General features: G+C 35.1%; 5 protein-coding genes across 5 annotated transcripts; 2 read left to right on the top strand and 3 right to left on the bottom strand.

Annotated features, from left to right (window-relative positions):
* Nucleotides 1-485: 485 nt before the first annotated feature.
* LOC129791448 (carbonic anhydrase 1-like) lies at nucleotides 486-1,880 on the bottom strand. Its single transcript, XM_055829630.1, has 4 exons — nucleotides 1,611-1,880; nucleotides 1,505-1,547; nucleotides 1,160-1,439; nucleotides 486-1,080 (listed from the first exon to the last, which is right to left on the bottom strand). The coding sequence occupies exons 1-4, from the start codon at nucleotides 1,779-1,781 to the stop codon at nucleotides 612-614; spliced, it is 963 nt and encodes a 320-aa protein (XP_055685605.1). The 5' UTR covers nucleotides 1,782-1,880; the 3' UTR covers nucleotides 486-611.
* A 539-nt stretch (nucleotides 1,881-2,419) lies between these two features.
* On the bottom strand, nucleotides 2,420-4,562 carry LOC129788329 (carbonic anhydrase 2-like). The gene is made up of 5 exons (XM_055824297.1): nucleotides 4,465-4,562; nucleotides 3,942-4,145; nucleotides 3,830-3,869; nucleotides 3,486-3,762; nucleotides 2,420-3,419 (listed from the first exon to the last, which is right to left on the bottom strand). Exons 2-5 carry the CDS (start codon nucleotides 4,134-4,136, stop codon nucleotides 2,954-2,956), a joined length of 978 nt encoding a protein of 325 aa, XP_055680272.1. The 5' UTR covers nucleotides 4,137-4,145; nucleotides 4,465-4,562; the 3' UTR covers nucleotides 2,420-2,953.
* Nucleotides 4,563-5,964: 1,402 nt separating this feature from the next.
* Nucleotides 5,965-10,917, bottom strand: LOC129788328 (carbonic anhydrase-like). Its single transcript, XM_055824296.1, has 5 exons — nucleotides 10,853-10,917; nucleotides 8,062-8,425; nucleotides 7,431-7,476; nucleotides 7,066-7,339; nucleotides 5,965-6,554 (listed from the first exon to the last, which is right to left on the bottom strand). Exons 2-5 carry the CDS (start codon nucleotides 8,410-8,412, stop codon nucleotides 6,089-6,091), a joined length of 1,137 nt encoding a protein of 378 aa, XP_055680271.1. The 5' UTR covers nucleotides 8,413-8,425; nucleotides 10,853-10,917; the 3' UTR covers nucleotides 5,965-6,088.
* Nucleotides 10,918-12,966: 2,049 nt separating this feature from the next.
* On the top strand, nucleotides 12,967-14,099 carry LOC129790608 (mannose-P-dolichol utilization defect 1 protein homolog). The gene is made up of 3 exons (XM_055828194.1): nucleotides 12,967-13,167; nucleotides 13,245-13,648; nucleotides 13,733-14,099. The coding sequence occupies exons 1-3, from the start codon at nucleotides 13,080-13,082 to the stop codon at nucleotides 14,012-14,014; spliced, it is 774 nt and encodes a 257-aa protein (XP_055684169.1). The 5' UTR covers nucleotides 12,967-13,079; the 3' UTR covers nucleotides 14,015-14,099.
* Nucleotides 14,100-14,204: 105 nt separating this feature from the next.
* On the top strand, nucleotides 14,205-15,329 carry LOC129790609 (uncharacterized). Its single transcript, XM_055828195.1, has 2 exons — nucleotides 14,205-14,279; nucleotides 14,416-15,329. The coding sequence occupies exon 2, from the start codon at nucleotides 14,460-14,462 to the stop codon at nucleotides 15,216-15,218; it is 759 nt and encodes a 252-aa protein (XP_055684170.1). The 5' UTR covers nucleotides 14,205-14,279; nucleotides 14,416-14,459; the 3' UTR covers nucleotides 15,219-15,329.
* The last annotated feature ends 1,878 nt before the right edge of the window (nucleotides 15,330-17,207 follow it).

Here is a 17,207-nt window from a genome sequence, read left to right as displayed (position 1 = left end):
TTTTGTCTTCATTTCCCAAATCAACAAAAGGATTGAGAAATAAATATAAAATAATTAGAAGATTATTTAAATTACCCTAAGAAAGACTTCTTCGCAACTGAATAAACTTCAATTTTTTTACAGACTTTGTAACTTGAATAAGCGAAAAAGTTATCAGTTTAACAAACTGATTAAACAATAAAGGTAATACGTACGGATTATTTGAATATTTAGCATGAGAAAATTCAAAAATATCTGCAAAATATTTAATTTAGTACTCAATTGGGCCGGCGCCTAAGACACAACGATGAAGGCCAATATAGGTTCACGTGTGCAGATGTTTTAATGTCGGCTGACCTCATTCGTCTTATCCCAAATTATTGACTTACTTAGAAAACCAGATTAGGCTGCTTTTCGACTTTTTTTTTTGAGACGAAATTGAGAACAGAGACGTTGGAAATTAATCCAAGAAATGATCTCAAAATTCCAAGAAAGAAGAAGAAATGTTAATGACAAAAAGAAACGTTTTTATTTAATCAGTAAAAATTTACAAAAAAAAAAGTTTAAAAGAAGAATTTAGATGAAAAAGGAAATTTTGAATAAACGAAGGAAAGACGTTTTTATTAAAGTTCTTAGCGCATGTAGCAGACGCGTCCGTTGGTTAATTGAGTTGGACGAGTATCCCCAGCCATTGGTTCTCCATGTTCACCGAATAGAGCACGGAATGCAGCCAAATCGGCATGGCTGATAGGTCGGACTGAAGTGGAGATGTACCATGTTACAGACTCAGAGCATGGTGGTGTAGTTAAGCTGCCAGAGTAGCGGATATGCTTGACATTTTGAGTTTCAATAAAGTTAAGAAGACTGTATCCCTTAGCTCCGTTGAGAGTGAATGAATCTCCGGGTTGAAGAACTTGTCCCAAATTCTCCGTGTAGATTTTGTTAGCAACATTGTCAGTGGCTTGGAAGAGGGTGGCAACAACAATAAGACCATCAGAGTGCTCAGAAGCCGTCATGACGTCTCCATATTCAGCCTTGTAGAAGACCAAATGTTGCTCAAGTGAGGCTGATTTTGAATCGATGGTATGCTCAGATCCAATACTATAAGAAGCAAAATAGTTTAGAGTTCGGAGAAAGGGCGTACGAACTAAAGTTAGAGTGGTTAGGCTGTTAAACTTACTCATCAGTCCTGCCAAAGTGGAAATGAGCTTGGGCGAACAAGTAGGTCTTCTTGTTGAGGATTCCTCGGGTAACAGTTGGTCCGTATTTGCCAAAAGTGAAGGAGAACTGAACTGTATGTCCGAGATTCGTGATGGTCGTGGTGGTTGGGACAGTGTAGAAACGGTTGAGTTTCAATGGATGGCGAGAGTAATCGAGTTTGCATGTTGCAGGAGTCAAATTAATAGGGCTCTGTCTCAATCCTTTGCATGTTGGCCACTTTTCACTCCAGAGGTAGGGAGCTGTAAAGAGTTGAAGTAGGATTTTAAGGGAATGTTGTTTGAAATTGCAACTTGTGGAAACTTACGGTATTGGCTGTCTTCATCGTAGCCGTAGGTTACTTCTTCAGTCTGAAATTTAGAAAATTATTCATAGATTTGACCGCAAAGTTAGAAATTTAGTTAAAAATTTACTGGATGTTCGGCAGCAGCTAAGGAGGCAGTTTCAACGACATCCTGAGGAACATCAGCACCTTCAGTTGCCATTTGTTGAACCAACATCTGATACTCCTCCTCTTCGGTTAATGCCAAAGCGATCACAAAGATCGCATTTAGCAGGAAAATAGCAGAGATTAATTTTCCCATTTTGAAAGAAGCTGAAGAACTGGCTCACTGGCGCTTCAGATAATCAAGCTTTGGAGATAAACTGATTCTGACCACTTCAGATGAGACACTATGAATACTGTGGGAATGTACAATCCTTTTAAGCAGCTTGAATCCACACTGATGAAGCTGGAAAGCACGTGAGTGGAGTCATGAGACACCCCCATGCTTTGCATCATCAGTTTTAAATTTAGAAAAAAAAATTGCAAACTGGGTAAATTTAAAATTAGTTAATTAGTTTAGGCAGGTGTGTGACAAAAATTTCAATTGATATTTACTTTTCTGGCACAAAAGAAATAGTTTAGAGATCATGCGAATTTGAAAGAAAATAAGTAAATATTTCAAAAATTTCAAAGATAAAATATTATGGAATAATATTTACTGAGGAATGCTGCTGAACTGCGCAGAACTCGTGTTTAAACCATCTTAAGACTGACGTCAATTAAGCCAAAGAGGATTTTTCCGGCACTAGGTGGGACGTGGTAGATTTATTATATTTTTAGCAGATGCCAACAATAAAAATTTTATTAAAGAATTTTCTTCATGAGACTTTGGGGATTTTCTTCAATAAAATTTTGTGAATAAGTTGTGATTAAGTTAAAAAAAATTGAAAGACATTGTTTTTTTTTAATTGCTCTCTTTAATATTATCGAAATTCCTTTGAATAAGAATATTGGCAAAATAATGCAAAGCACAGCCATTTGAAAATATTTACAAACTAAATTGGCAAGATTTGTTACAAGCTCTTATTTATCGTTTAAAATACTGATTTGATAAAGGGTGAAATTCACTAGTTAGAAAGTCTTAAAATTTCTTAAAAACACATTAGATTACTTTAATTTTCTTAAACGAAGCTTAGAATTTCTTAAGTTTTCCAAGTGAAAGTTAAGAGTTCTTAAGATTTTTTTAAAGGTTTTTAGAGATTTCTTTTTCTTCAATTTTGAAGTCAGGCTAAATGCTTATTTTTCGAAAGATTTTCACAAATTGCGAAGTTCGAAAATGATCAAGAAAAATCTTCAAAAATATCCTTTTAGCCCGATTCATCCTGACTTAAGAAATCTGAACTTTTTCTCAAGAAAACTTAAGAAATCTTAAAGTATCATTAGATTATCTGACTAATGAATTTCACTCAAAGTCTGCAATTCCTCTGGAGTTTATATAACGTAACATTTGCGTCCGTTGAGTGGTTGCGTTGGACGGAAGTTACCACCCATTGGTCCTTCATCCCCAATAAGAGCTCTAAATGCCTCCAAATCGCCGCGACTTATTTCCTTAACGCTTGGCGAGATATACCACGTAACAGCTTCTGAGCATCCAGGAGTAGTCAAACTACCCTCGTAGCGAACAAATTTCGTGTTTAGGCTTCCAATGAAGTCAATAAGGCGTGTTCCTTTGGCATTCTGCACCGTGATAGTCTGCGTTGGCACTTTAACTTGACTCAGGTATTCCGTATAAAGTTTATCAGGTACGTCGTCTGAAGGGTTGAACAAGGCAGCCACGACGACTAAACCGTCTGAGAATTGAGCAGCATGTTCAACGCTCCCGTAGTTTGATTTGTAGAAGACTAAATGCATCTCAAGAGCAGCTGGTTTAGAATTGATCGTGTGCTCAGATCCCACACTAAGAATCATAAAGAATTCAGAATTTAAAAGAAACAGAAGATTTTCCTTTAAAAGCAAAACTTACTTATCTGTCTTGCCAAAGTGAAAATGAAGCTGAGCAAAAATGTATTGTTTAAGATTAAGGATTCCTCGAGTAACTGTTGGGGGAGTTTTAAAGTTGAATGAATATTGCACGGAATGGCCCACATTGGTAACAGTCGTAGAAATAGGGCGTGCTTCGAAGTTGTTGAACTTCAGAGGGAAAAGAGCTAGGTCCTTTTTACACGAGTTTAGATCAATGTTGATCGGGCTCTGTCTAACTCCACCGCAAGTTGGCCAAGCTTGTGCCCAACGTTGAGGGGCTAAAATTCAGATATTTAATTCATTTTAATTTTTAAGGATAAAATTAAATTCTTTTTAAGGACTTACGATATTGACTATCCTCTTCATAGCCATAGTGGACATCACTCTAAAATTATACCAAAGAAATTAATTTTAAGCTCTGATCACCTTTAAATTGAATTTAGTTGAATTTACTCACACTGGGATTGATTGATGGTAAAGAAGAGACTGGCCTGGGGAAACCAAAGAAAGTTTTTCCTAATCTCTCCAGAAGAATCTCATAGTCCTTCTCCTCGTCAGCTCCTCCTAGCAGTTGAAGATCATTTTCCTGATCTTCTGCATGAAGTCCCGTAATGGTTGTAATAACCAGAAAAGCGTAAATGAATGTCTTCATTTTTTGAACCTTTCAGAATAAATAAGAATTTTCCTTTAGGGCCCTTTACTTAAATACCTTTATATAGCCATTCTGTGGGCTTGACCGTGATATTTTTTCTAAAAAAATAGACTCCAAAAATTCTTGAATTAAGCTACAATGACAACAAAGTGCAAACTGTCTGGCATAAAATAAGATTTATGGAAGTGCATGCGTTTAATGCAAATTTTTATCATTTCGCTACAAAATGATTTTTTTTTCAATGCAAAAAGCAATTTTATTTTTTAAATTTATTCACTCAAAAGACACTGAAATTGTCAACCAGCATCACCAGTTATTGTTCACTCACCTCAACTTCCCTTTGATTTTGTTCTGAACCACACAATAGCTTAAGCAGCGAAAGCTCTTAGATCAAACACATCGATCTGACCACTTGGCTGTGACATCTTCCACAAAGAATAAATCCCTTTATATACCTACTGCCAAAGATCACAAAACCTCCCCCACTTTCATTTGGAGCCTTATCAAACTGGGGGAATTAGCCGCAAATTGGTGAAATTTTATAATTATTATTTTATACAAGAGCGATTTAGTAATTGCGGCGTGAAGAGACCCCCTGGGCAGATAAGATGTCGTGTGGATTTTTTGTGGGATTCCTTTAAATTGCCTTTCGTGGAAAAAATCATCAAGAAATCCGGCGTCTAGCTCTTAATCAGACAAATATTGACACAAATTCGTTACTAAGGGGTAAATGATCTCAAAAGAGAAACATGCCTTTTGATCAGATATTCATTTTACTGCATTGGGGTACAATTCGTACATTATTAACCTTGTCTAAAGTATAATTATTGCATTATACACGTCTTTGGTTTTTTTTCTGTCAGTGCTAATAATGTCTTTTGCATTATATCTGCCGCTGGGAAAATTCCTCTTCGAAATAATTCGGAACCCATGTCAGTGATCTATTCTTTCTGAGCTTTCTGATAAGAAGTTTAGCCAGACGTTGGAATTTTTCCATGCACAATGACACTGAACTTTAAGGCAGACTTTTAGGTCTAGAAAATCTATAAACTTAGGTAGGTAAACTACCAACGTCGCAGTTAGAAATGTATTGAAAAGGCTGTTTTTAACAGTTTTAGATGAGATTTATTTTTAAAATTTAAAGGACGCTTAAAATAAATTTAAAAGGACTGAAGAATCGATCTTTAAGAAGATTGAGATTACCATCAGATAATATGAACGTTTGAACGGCTATTGTATTCGAATTAGCAGCTTTAAGCAAGTCTTTTGTATAATTCTTACGTTTGACGTTCATTTTCACAACGTTTGACTTTTCTTTTATAACGCTAAACGCTTCTTTTTTGTTTGTCATTTCTTTTCTACGTTTGACGTTTTTTTTCCTAAAGTCAAACATCTTTTCCTTTCATAAGGCATTCTTTTTCTAACGTTTTTGCAACATCAGAAAACCCCTTTTATTTTTTTCATATAAATTTTGTGCCGGAAGCTTTACTTTTTAACTCTTAGCTCTGTGTCTTGTGTCTTTAAGAATCATTTCTAATCGTATGAGTGGTTATATCCGCTGATATAAAATTTATTAAAAATTCTTCAAATATTCTTTTTAAATAAAAATTACTGAAGCATTAGATTTATTTAATTCATTTTGCAATTGAAGTATGTAATAAAATCATTTCTCTATTTCCACTTTTTTTATTAAATTTTATTGTTCTACAATTTATGACTTAGCCTCTTTGATAGCGCATCAGCCGATAAGTCTGAAGAGCTAAAATACAGACAATTTCCCACGTTATATAAATGCAAGATCATCGTTAGAAAAATAATTAAAAAACAATTTTATTATTTTTTATTTATTTTCAGTCATTATACAAAACTTTGAGATACATTCGGGTGGGGGTTGCTCTCTTAATGCTATATGTTACATTTAATTAATTATGTTTAGTAAAAAGTAAAGGTAATCAGTGGTAGACGCACGTTCGTCCATTTAAACTCTGTAGTGGCCGATTGTTGTCCGCCATGGGACCCTCGACACCCTGTAGTGACCTAAAAACTTCCAAATCATGCCGACTTATTTGCTTAGGGCGCGTCGAGACGATCCACGTGACGGCTTCGGAGCAAGGCGGGGTGGTTAGGCTTCCCTCGTAGGTGGCATAGTGGAAATCCATTGAGCCAACAAAGTCAAAGAGTCGATGGCCACGGGGATTCTCAATTGTAATCTCCGTCCCATCGGTGGGAACGTCGCTCACGTAGAGGGCAAATCTCTGATTAGGTGTGCTTTCTAGGACTTGATAGACAAAACCAAGAACTAGGAGACCATCTGGGTGATTACTGGCTTCTTGTGTGTCATTATAAATTGAATTATAAAACACCAAGTGCATCTCCATTGGGTATGTTACGGAATTTATTGAATGTTCCGATCCCGTGCTGTAAGAAAAATAAATTATAAAACAGAAAGCTCTTAGAAGCTTTATCTATGGGAAAAAGCTCTCGTGTTATCGCGATATGGGAAATTACTTTGATAAGAAGAGCTTTTTTATTTGAATTTAGTCCGTTAAAAATCCCATTGAGTCGTTACATCCGTTAAGAGTTATTTAAATAAATAATAAATAAATCTTTTAAATTTCAAATGATTGCGGAAAAACCAGAAAAATGCCCGCGAGGCTTCTCATTTCAAAGTCATGTCCGTGAGCGGAGGACAAGGTTTGGCTTCTTGCACAGGTGAATTGCGCATGCATTTTAAGCATATTGGGGCTCACTTGAGTTTCCATTGTTGCCCCTCTTACATTCATTCGCAGCCCCGCAAAGACATGTGTGTGTGAGCCGCAAGCCATCGATAAATCACGCGGAACTCCCACAAGAAATATAATTCGCAATATATTGCATTTCCCGACATAATTTTTAAGGCGCGTGTTTTAGGTTAAGCCGTTGGACTTACTAGTCGTTGGAGCCAAAGTGAAAATGAAGTTGGGCAAAGAGGTACTCCGTGTCCAGGAAGGCGCCCGTGAGAATGGGTGGGGTTCCTGCGTAGGAAAATGAGTACTGCACGGTGTGTCCTAAATTGCGGATTATCGTAGTCTGAGGGTGCTTCTTGAAGAAGATCGACTGAAAAGGTGGCCCATAGTCCTTTTCACATGACGGCAGGGCTAAGTTAACAGGACTCTGTCGACCACCTCCGCATTCAGGCCACTTTTCTTGCCAATTATCGGGGGCTTTAAATGTAAAATAAAAAAAAAAATTAGAAGAAAAGAAATCTTTTTAATGAGCTTTTAAATAAATAATTAGAGAGAAAGAAAAACTCACGGTATTCACTATCTGGCCTGTACCCATAGTTATTGTCTTCCCCAGCCTGCAAAAGTCCAAGTAAATATAGTTTTTTAACAACTCGATTAATGGTCTGGCATGTAGGACAGTACACCAAGCACGTGCATGAAAGAAAAGAACAAAAAATGAACATATAAGCTTGAATGTCGCGGAAATATGTATGTAGAAAATGTTTTTTTATATAGATAAAGAAAATACGGAAATTAATAAATATTTAAAAGTCTCCATATGAATGCTATTGAAACCAAGAGTTTTTGCTTTGGGAATTTGTGACGTCTGTTTGGGGCGAATTTATGTTCTATGAAGAAGATTCTAATAATTTTTTTTTCGGTGAAAGAATTGAGAAACATGCAAATATAAATTATGTGAGTCAGGTGACGAAAAAAAACCCAAAGATATTAAGCTCAATTAGTGATGAAAAAGAAATCAATTTGAGACGTAGTTTGAGCAAGAAAATTAAATCTGTGTGATTTAAACGATGAATTAATGCAACATTACGGCTTTCTTATGCTAAATAGCTGAATTTATAATTTTGCCAGCAAAAGCGAATCACGTGAGATGCGCAGCCGAAAAAATGTGAATTCTTGAACAAAATGAAGAAAAGACTTACTCTTGGATTGTATGATTTTGTCGTTCTTTCGGGAGCATCGCTGGCTGCACTGGCTCCTGTTAGTGTGGCTGATTGCTTACCACCGGATGGGATCTTATTAGGACCCTGACGTGTAGTGAAAACTGGACTAGTTATAGCTGCTTTGAGGCTCTTCCCGAAGAGATAATCAAAGTACTTTTCATTTTCTCGATGATTAACCCCCCATGTGTGGTAGGGCTTCTGGAAGCCACCTCTCAAGCCATGACTCTCATCCCTTTCAAGATCCTCCGTGTCCTCCGGTGGGGATTCCACCACATCTTGCGCCAAGATACTCGCTACGCAAGCGATGACTACGAAGAAGATCCACTTCATCGTGCGTTGCGCTCTAATCAAAAGAACAATTTCATTGATAAGAGATCTCGTGGGAATTCTTCATTTTTTTTTCTTTCAACACAGCGCTATAAATTAATCATTAACTACAGTATTTATTGCTTGCTGCCATATCAAACATAATCATAACATCATAACATTTTTGTTAATCCCCCCACAATCACAAGATGAGTGGAATTGACAATAATAATTCTTTTCTTTTACTTCGTTTTTTGGGAAGAAGGAATTTTTTATGCATAAGCAATTTTACTTCTTGCAGAGCTCCGTATTATGTAAAGTTAAACAGAAGCAATTAGATAATAATCGTGAAATTCCCACAGTTGGATAAACTCGTAATGAGAAAAAAATGTATCAATTAGCGCAATTAGTGGATTATAATCGAAATTTTTTATTAAATAAATAGAGGGGAAAATTCCAAAAAAAAAAATTTAGGCATAACAAAGAAAGAATTGTTACAAATTAATAGGGGAAGACAGGGCAGGGCTAGTTGTTACAAAATTTACTAATGAATAATGATTAATTAATTTAAGCAAATAACTTTACATTGATTTATTCGAATTTTTTGGATAAATTTTTGTTAACCTTATGAACGCTATGAAAGAGTACGTGACTGACCATAGAATTTTTTTGTTAATTCAGCTTTGTCAAATCAAATGAAATTATATTCAAAGATGATGTAATCCACCGTAAATAATTTAAGAAAATAAGAAAACAGATTTTCAGTCTTATTTTAGGGTCATTATTTTTTTTATTTTACTGCCAATGTTTCGGACTGTATGAATCCTTCCTCAGGACATCAAATCAATTAATATTAACCGCATCACAAAAACAATTCACTACATTCATAACGCTCGTTCTCCTTCTTCTCATCGCTAGTGGCCAATCTGTACTATTGTACAGATTGGCGATAAGGAGAAGGAGAGTGTAGTGAATTTTTTTTCTGACGCGGTTAATATTAATTGATTTGATGCCCTGAGAAAGGGTATCAAATCAATTAAAATTCGCGTCTCAAATGTTCAGATGTTCGAGAGATTTTCTGAGCCAGTATGTAAGAGTTTATACCTTTTTTTTTAGAGAAAAAAATTCTTGTTTCTACTTTTTAGGCATTAAAAGTGATCAGCGTAACATAAATTGTGGACATTTTCACGGGAAACGTTCATGAAAAATTAAAAAAAAAATACAAGTTTGACCATTATGCAAAGTTTTGAATTGCTTTGTTTTTTTATATCATTGTTTATAACTTTTTCTGTGGCAGTTCAATCGACCTGAAATTATCCCAAGATCTTCATGAAAAAGTGAGGAAAATATTTCTAAAAGATTGGTTTTATAACTCTAAAAAAGAGCTCAAGGGTGAGTCAACTACCCCTCCATGGCATACAGAGGGTTAATCAAATCACAATAAAAATTCATAGCTTCTAAAAAATCAATAAAATCATCGTAATAAAAATTGTTAACTAGCCCCTTATAACCTTATTTTATTTTAATTCAAAAAATCTTCATCTTTTAAAATAAGAAAAGAGAGGGGAGAGAGAAATCAGACAGTTGAGTAAATTAAGATATAGATCCAAGGAGATCTTGAGCTCATTAATAAAATTATGCACCAACTCTTTAATAGAGTTCTCTGCTGGAGAACGTGGATGAGTAAGTTGGTAGTAAGAATTTATTTTAAAAAAAACCTTCTGAAGCTTCTGAAGTGTATGAATAACAATTTGTCAGTTGAGTGAACATAATATAAAAATATTCTCCGTGCACACAATACTATCAAATCATAAAATCACCTCATTACAAACGTGCGTACAGGTAAAAGAAATTCTTGCAAGAATTTTTTTCTTTTATATTCCTAATGCGAATTTTGTATTATTTTTTCTATATGTATTATAAGGTTGTATTAAAGGTATGTTTTATGTAATTAATCACTCTATGTTTTCACTTTCAAACTACAATGTATATAGTGAAATAGCACGCAATTGTTGCTCCAAAAATCTTATTCTCTGTCACGAGCAACGTTTTAAACTGGAATGACCATCGATGGCACTTTTGGTGCTCCTAAAATATTAATTGGTGAAGAAAACTGATAATCCCTCCCACACTTTTTTGTATGATTCAAAGATGGTAATTGTATATCACATTTGATCGATGGGTTTTTCGAGGGAGTTAAGTATATAATTCTGACAATAATTGTCGTTGTTTTTCACACATTATCTGCTAAAATTTATTAATTGTAAATAACTCTTAATTTTTTTTGGCGACATGACCTCTCACAACGACTGATTAAGAACGCAACACGTTTTAGCACAGAAAAAAATTTATGATCACACATTCTTCCAGCCGCTTTTAGTAGTCACAGAAAAAAATTTCGGAAGTAGGAAATTCTTCTTCCTAATTAAATGAATTTAATGATGATTATTTACAAAACACTTACACAGCTGTCTTTCACAAATAAACCTCAAGAACCGCCCTGCATCGGCTGAATAACCACTGAGAATTGAATATTCTTCGAAGCCTGTGAGGCATATTTATTTAACTTTTTTTTCCATTTGGTATAGCGCCGATGTTCTCCCACCATTCGCCAAGAAAAGCAGGTAATATTCTTGCGAAAAAGTGTGGTATATGCGACTGTCTTATGGTAGAAACAATGGGATAGGTATTTTAGAACGACACGCGAATGGTAATTTTACTGTAAATTTGCAGATTAATCGCTATCATGTGTCCACACTTTGGCACTATGTATAATCCTAAGCATAAGACATGATTCATGTTCCTGATTTCTTGAAAATCATAAAAACATAATTTTATTTGAGTTCTTAAACCTTGATTTTGCAAAGTCAATGATCTTAATGCCTCATGCAATTAATGGAAGTGCTATTGAATAAATTTTAATAATATGTTTAACTAACTGATGAGTCAAACTCTTCTTCTTAAATACCTGCAATTTTACTACATAAGTATCTACGTTTGTATAAAAAAATATAATATCCACCGGATATCTAAGAATCGATATAATCTTCTACATTTACCTGTCGTCGTACAAGAGTGGTCATGAGATCTCTGCGCAATCTTTCATTGTAATCTCTCAATATTTGGGGTTCTTCTGAACCGCCAAGATAAAGGGAGGCACCGTCTTTCGGGCATTTTTTTTTATTATGTATCACGATAAGGCTTGGAGAGACAATTCTGTCATGCACTCTTAATCCTATCTTGGATTATAAAATTTCGCGTGTCGATAAGTGGGCGTACGCGCAGTTCTTAAGTGGGCATCAATCAATAATGAAATTGAGGAAAGAATTGAAATCACGAGTTTGGAATTTTCCTGGACAGAAGCCTCGATAAGGATGTACTTAAATCAAGAGATGGATTCAAATTCATTGATTTTGAATTATTTCATGTGTAAAAAACTCGTTAATAAACAGACCAAATCATAGTCAGATTAGAATAAAAAAAACTTAAAAAATTGATTAACCCTCCGTATACTGTGACCAAGACACTTACGCGCACACAATGGGGTAGGTGAACGATAAAAAGCAAATTCTTTCGATCAAATGAGCTTTAATAGTCTCCTTGGTACTCCCTAAGAAGTCTTTTGTCCATTTTAGAACACAAAATAAAGAAATGGATTTTTGATGATTTTTTGCAATGATTTTTAGGGTTAAAATCTTCTAGAAAGAGACAAAGAATGTTAAAGAGAAGAGAAAAAGGAATAAATTTGACCGTTACACCACTTTTTGAATTCCCTCTTCTTACATTTTTGTTAATAACTTTTTTTTTACTGGTGGTCGGACTGACCTCAGATTTATACACAATCTTTTCAGATATCCAAAGAACTTATTTTCGAAAGCTTGATTCTATATCTCTAAGAATTAAGGCGCAATAATTGGAAATATAGCTCTGGGGTCGGTCACCTACCCCTCATAGTATACGGAGGGTTAAAAATCCGTATTCAGCGACCAAGAAGTCCTTGAAATTTCAAATATTTCTTGTTTGCAGAATAGGGCCCAAAATCATGCCTAATTTTTCTAAACTGATGTGTAGGGTGAAAAAAAATATTTCTTATTTTTTCAACAATGTTTTGTATAAAATTAGTCCCTTAAAAAATCTAAGAATCCTTTAAAGTTTAAGATTATAAATCTTAAACATATTTTTTATCTATAATTTTAACAATATGAGAGAAGTTTTCTATTTTTAATCTTTTCATTGAAAACAGAAAATGAAAATCTTAAAATATGATTAGTGTTTTTCCGTTACAAAAGGTGGATATTTAAAATATTCTCGTATGAAAAATCCATGGAATGTTGCCAATGTATGGATGTTTTGCATCTGAAAGTAGACTATTTTTGGCGGAATTTTATTTATTTTTAAAATTATATGAAAATGGAATTCTTCACCATTTTCCTTGACATTATTTGACGCACAATGCTTCCTGGAGCTAGAAAAATATACATACGGGTGAGAAAAACCTCGGAAAATGCGAGAAAATTACAAAAAACAACCAAACAGTTCTTCTTCTTCTTCTTTTATTTTCTTCTTCTTCGTGGGCATGACACGCAATACCGCGACATAAGAAGAACGTCAACAAAATATACGTGGACCGAACCTTCCAGTTTTTCCCCTATATTTTTCCGTGATTTTCCTATAGTAAAATTAAGTTGAAAATGACAGATTTATTAAGAACAATTAGTCTCTACCTCGTTAGTGAGCAATGCTACGATAAATATTTCCTCGAATATGACTTTTTCGATGGTGAGCATAAAAATATTTTATTACTTTCTGCATCATTTTATCATGTCATGTTTTTCTTTTTTTCCCAAATTTATCAGTAAATTGTTTCACAAGTTTGCTTAGTAAATGCCTAGGATTAGGTATAGTTGCCGGCTCGATGCTGGTGAAGGTGCCGCAGATTTTGAAGATTGTAAAAAATCGCAGCGGTGAGGGTATCAGCATAGCCAGCGTCCTTGTTGAGATTTGCGCCATCACAGCCCACATCTCGTACAATTATGTAAAAGGATTCCCCTTTAGTGCATGGGGTGATGGTGCATTCCTTGCCATTCAGACAGCCGCTATTGCAGCCCTTGTATTCTACTTTGGTGGCGCCAAAGGGAGAGCCGGCGCATTTCTCATTGGTTACCTCGGTGTCCTCTATGTCCTCATGGGTGGCATCACACCACTCCATGTCCTTTGGTCAATGCAGGCATGTAATGTGCCTGTAATTTTTATTGGAAAGGTAAATCCTTCTTTCTCTTGCACATAATGTTGTTATGTAATAATCTGCAATGTTTCCATCATTTTTTTTTGGCGGTTGCTGCAGATGCTTCAAGCAGTAACAAACTACCGCAACCAAAGCACCGGACAACTATCCCCAATGACCTGCTATATGTTGTTCTTCGGTGCATTGGCACGCATTTTTACGTCGTACAAGGAAACAGGGGATCCTATGATGATTCTCACGTATGCAGTGTCTTCACTTGCAAACGGAATAATTGTATTTCAACTCATTTACTATGCTAAAGCTAAAAAAGGCAAAAAGACAAAGACTGAAAAGTCCGCACAAGTGGCTAAACCGAAACCCAGGAGCAAGAAAGTAGATTAAATTGCAGTAAAAAGTAATAATAATGTTGGAAAAGGCAAAATGTATATAAATAGAAATATATACATTATCACACAGCTAAGACAAACTACATTTTTTTTTGCATATTTCACTGACAAAGAAAGAATCACAGCCCCTAAGTTTTACTTACCGTACATTCCCTTTATACTGTTCCATCTATGCTATATTTAACTTTGCAGTTTATATATATTTTTATCATGGAATTATCTTGTTAACATTATGAGATTCAAGGACATTGCTGGCTTACGTAAGTTAAAATTATGACCATGAAGATTTGTTTTTAATTTTTAAAAAGAAATCTTGTTTGATTCTTAAATTTTTTATGGATCAATTAACCGGCGGGACTGATTTCGTGACATTTTCACGTATTAAAATGACATAAGAAAAACGTCAAAACAAAAAAGCGCAAGTGGCCTACTGAGACGCAATGGAAGAGAAAATGTTTGATGAAAAATTAATTCGTGAAATTCAGAAGCGTCAGAGTTTGTACGACAAGACCAATGAGGATTACAATAACTACAAAGTAAAGGATCAAGCGTGGGAGGACATTTCAAACCTACTTAATGCCCCCGTGATGAAGTGCAAGGCACGATGGAAAAGCCTGCGGGAACGCTTTGTCCGGGAAGTGAAGCGGAATCGACGGTTGGGCTATCCGGAAGACAGCACACGATGGAATCACTTCAAGAAGATGCATTTCATCAAAGACTTCATCTGCCCCCGCAATAGATATCCCAACGACAATGGACCACAGAGGATACCCCGAGCCAGGCAGAATGTTACCCAACTCAGTGACTTTATGGAAATTATGAGTGATTCATCCGGAGGGGAAGAGCATCCAATTGAACAGCCATCACATGTTGAGGTGTCTCCCAGCAAAAGCAGAGAGAGCAGAGATCTGGAGGAGGAGGAGGAGGAAGATCCTATTGGGACAAATGGCGAGATTTTTGCTTCACCTTCTCATGTTGCTGCTGCTGCGGGCCAAAGAGAAATTCCAATTCAATCGCCAACAATAAGTGCTGCAAATGCGGGATTTTTCCTGATGATGGATAAATTATTTCAGAAAATCCCTCCAGAAAATTTAGTTGATACCCAAATGGAAATTCTCAATTTTCTGCATCAGAAAATGTTCGGAAAGAGAGGAAAAGCTCCCAAAACTGAAGACCCAGACTATGAATCTGATGAATGAGTTTAAAATGCACTCATTTTGTTGCCAAAAAGGTCCTTCAAAAAATTCCTTTTTATACCTTAACGTAATGTATTGTAATGAATAATTTAATAAAATTTTATAAAATAAAACACATTAAGATAATTTTTTCTAATTTTTTTATTCAACTGTAAGAGGATGCTATACATGATGTAAGTACAGAAAGTCCTTAAAATTTAATTTTTTTTGTTTCAAAGATTTTCTTTCAAACTGTTTTGAAAAAAATCTTAATCACATTTTTTTGTATTAGAATTTATGAAAAAATCCGTTGCAATTTAGCACAGATCGCACGAATTTTTATTAATAATTGAGAATCTATTTTAGTCGCCAAATTCATTGTTATTTTGTACCGTTTGTACCATTATTAGTTAACATTTTTAATATATTCTCTAACCGTAACAGAATTATTCTCAAGGCGGCCTTAAAATGTGTTTATTATAGCAGAGACTCTACGCCTCACGATCTCGTAATTTTTTTGGCTTTACGCCAAGATGGGTGACGCGTATGGGAGAATTTTTATAATTCATTGTCAAGTAGAGGAGATAGAGAGCATCCTCGTGCAACTATTCCATGTGGCCCCCTTTCAAAATTATTCTGTGTATGCGGGTCAGTGCCTTGCAGCGTAAGAATAAGAGATTGACGACTCAAAGACGCGAGATTCTTGTCACCATGCGCGCGTTCCCCCCACGATCATACTGCGGTGTGTTCACGTAACGCACACGCTGGAAATTATCTCATAGCGTACGATAAGGTGTGACAATGAAAATGGTAGCCAGTTTTTTTTTTTTTTTTACTTTACTGTCTCCATAGAAAAGGAAATTCAGGTCAAATGGCGCGCAAGTCCATGATCATTGAACTTGGATTTCTCATATGGTATTAGTCGCGACAGCATACAATCGGCTAACTTCACTATCGGAAGTGACATCGCGATCGTGTCTCAGATGGCGCAACGAGCCCAACATGATCCTCTCTCGCGATCCTCTCATTTTTATTTAACCCATTTCTGTTATAAATTAAAAGTATTTAATTTATTTTAAGTAGAAATAGGTTAATTAAATATTCAAAGTTCTCAAAAATTAATTCCTAAGATCGTTTTGGTTAATTGAAGACTAAAAATTTAGCTGTAAGAAAATAACTTTACGCCATCTTAGGTGCGACGCCATTTTGTGATTTTCCTCAAAATACTAAAGAAAGTTTTTCTCAGGATCTACTGGATGGATTTTGATGGGGTAAAAAGCAAATGAAAGAGAAAATACCAATGCAGACTTTACTGGAACAGAATTTTGAATTTCCATTCTGAGGCTGAGGAAAGTGGAAAATGTTTTTTTTTAATGTGACGTTTTTTTGACAGTTTTTGATTTTTCTCAGTCTCAGAATGGAAATTCAAAATTCTGTTCCAGTAAAGTCTGCATTAGTCCTTCCTCTTTCATTTGCTTTTTACCCCATCAAAATTCATCCAGTAGATCCTGAGAAAAACCTACCTTTGTGTTTCAGTTAAGATCGTTTTCTTATCTAAATAAATTTTTTATAGGAATCGCATTTTATCCTTTTAATCTTAAAAAAAAAAAACGATCATTGCAAAAAAAAATTACACAAAAAATTCCCAATTCAAAAGATCTCAAAGATCAAATTCCTAAGATCGTTTTTTTTAACCCTTTAACGTCCAACGTGAAACATAAAAACATTGAAACATGCGCTCTTTTATCGCGATTTTTATTCTATGAATTTTTTTAGAGGACTTTTCTCACTCAGAACGTCTTCTTTGACCCCTTATGCGTGAAATTGATGCATTTGTAACATGGAAAAACAATTACATTCATAAATAATTGAAAAAATAAAATGTTTCACGTTTGGGTCAGCGTATGACCCAAAAAACCTTAAAGGGTTAAACGATCGTTCTTTCTTTTCTTTCTCTGAGAATTTATTTTTTATTTTATTTTCAGCAATTGGAATGAAAATGGGTTAAATCAA

Source organism: Lutzomyia longipalpis, chromosome 2, assembly GCF_024334085.1.
Source record: "Lutzomyia longipalpis isolate SR_M1_2022 chromosome 2, ASM2433408v1".
Classification (NCBI taxonomy): Eukaryota; Metazoa; Arthropoda; class Insecta; order Diptera; family Psychodidae; genus Lutzomyia; species Lutzomyia longipalpis.
The sequence above is the reverse complement of the archived record's forward strand: the minus strand, read 5'-3'. Positions and strand labels throughout refer to the sequence as shown.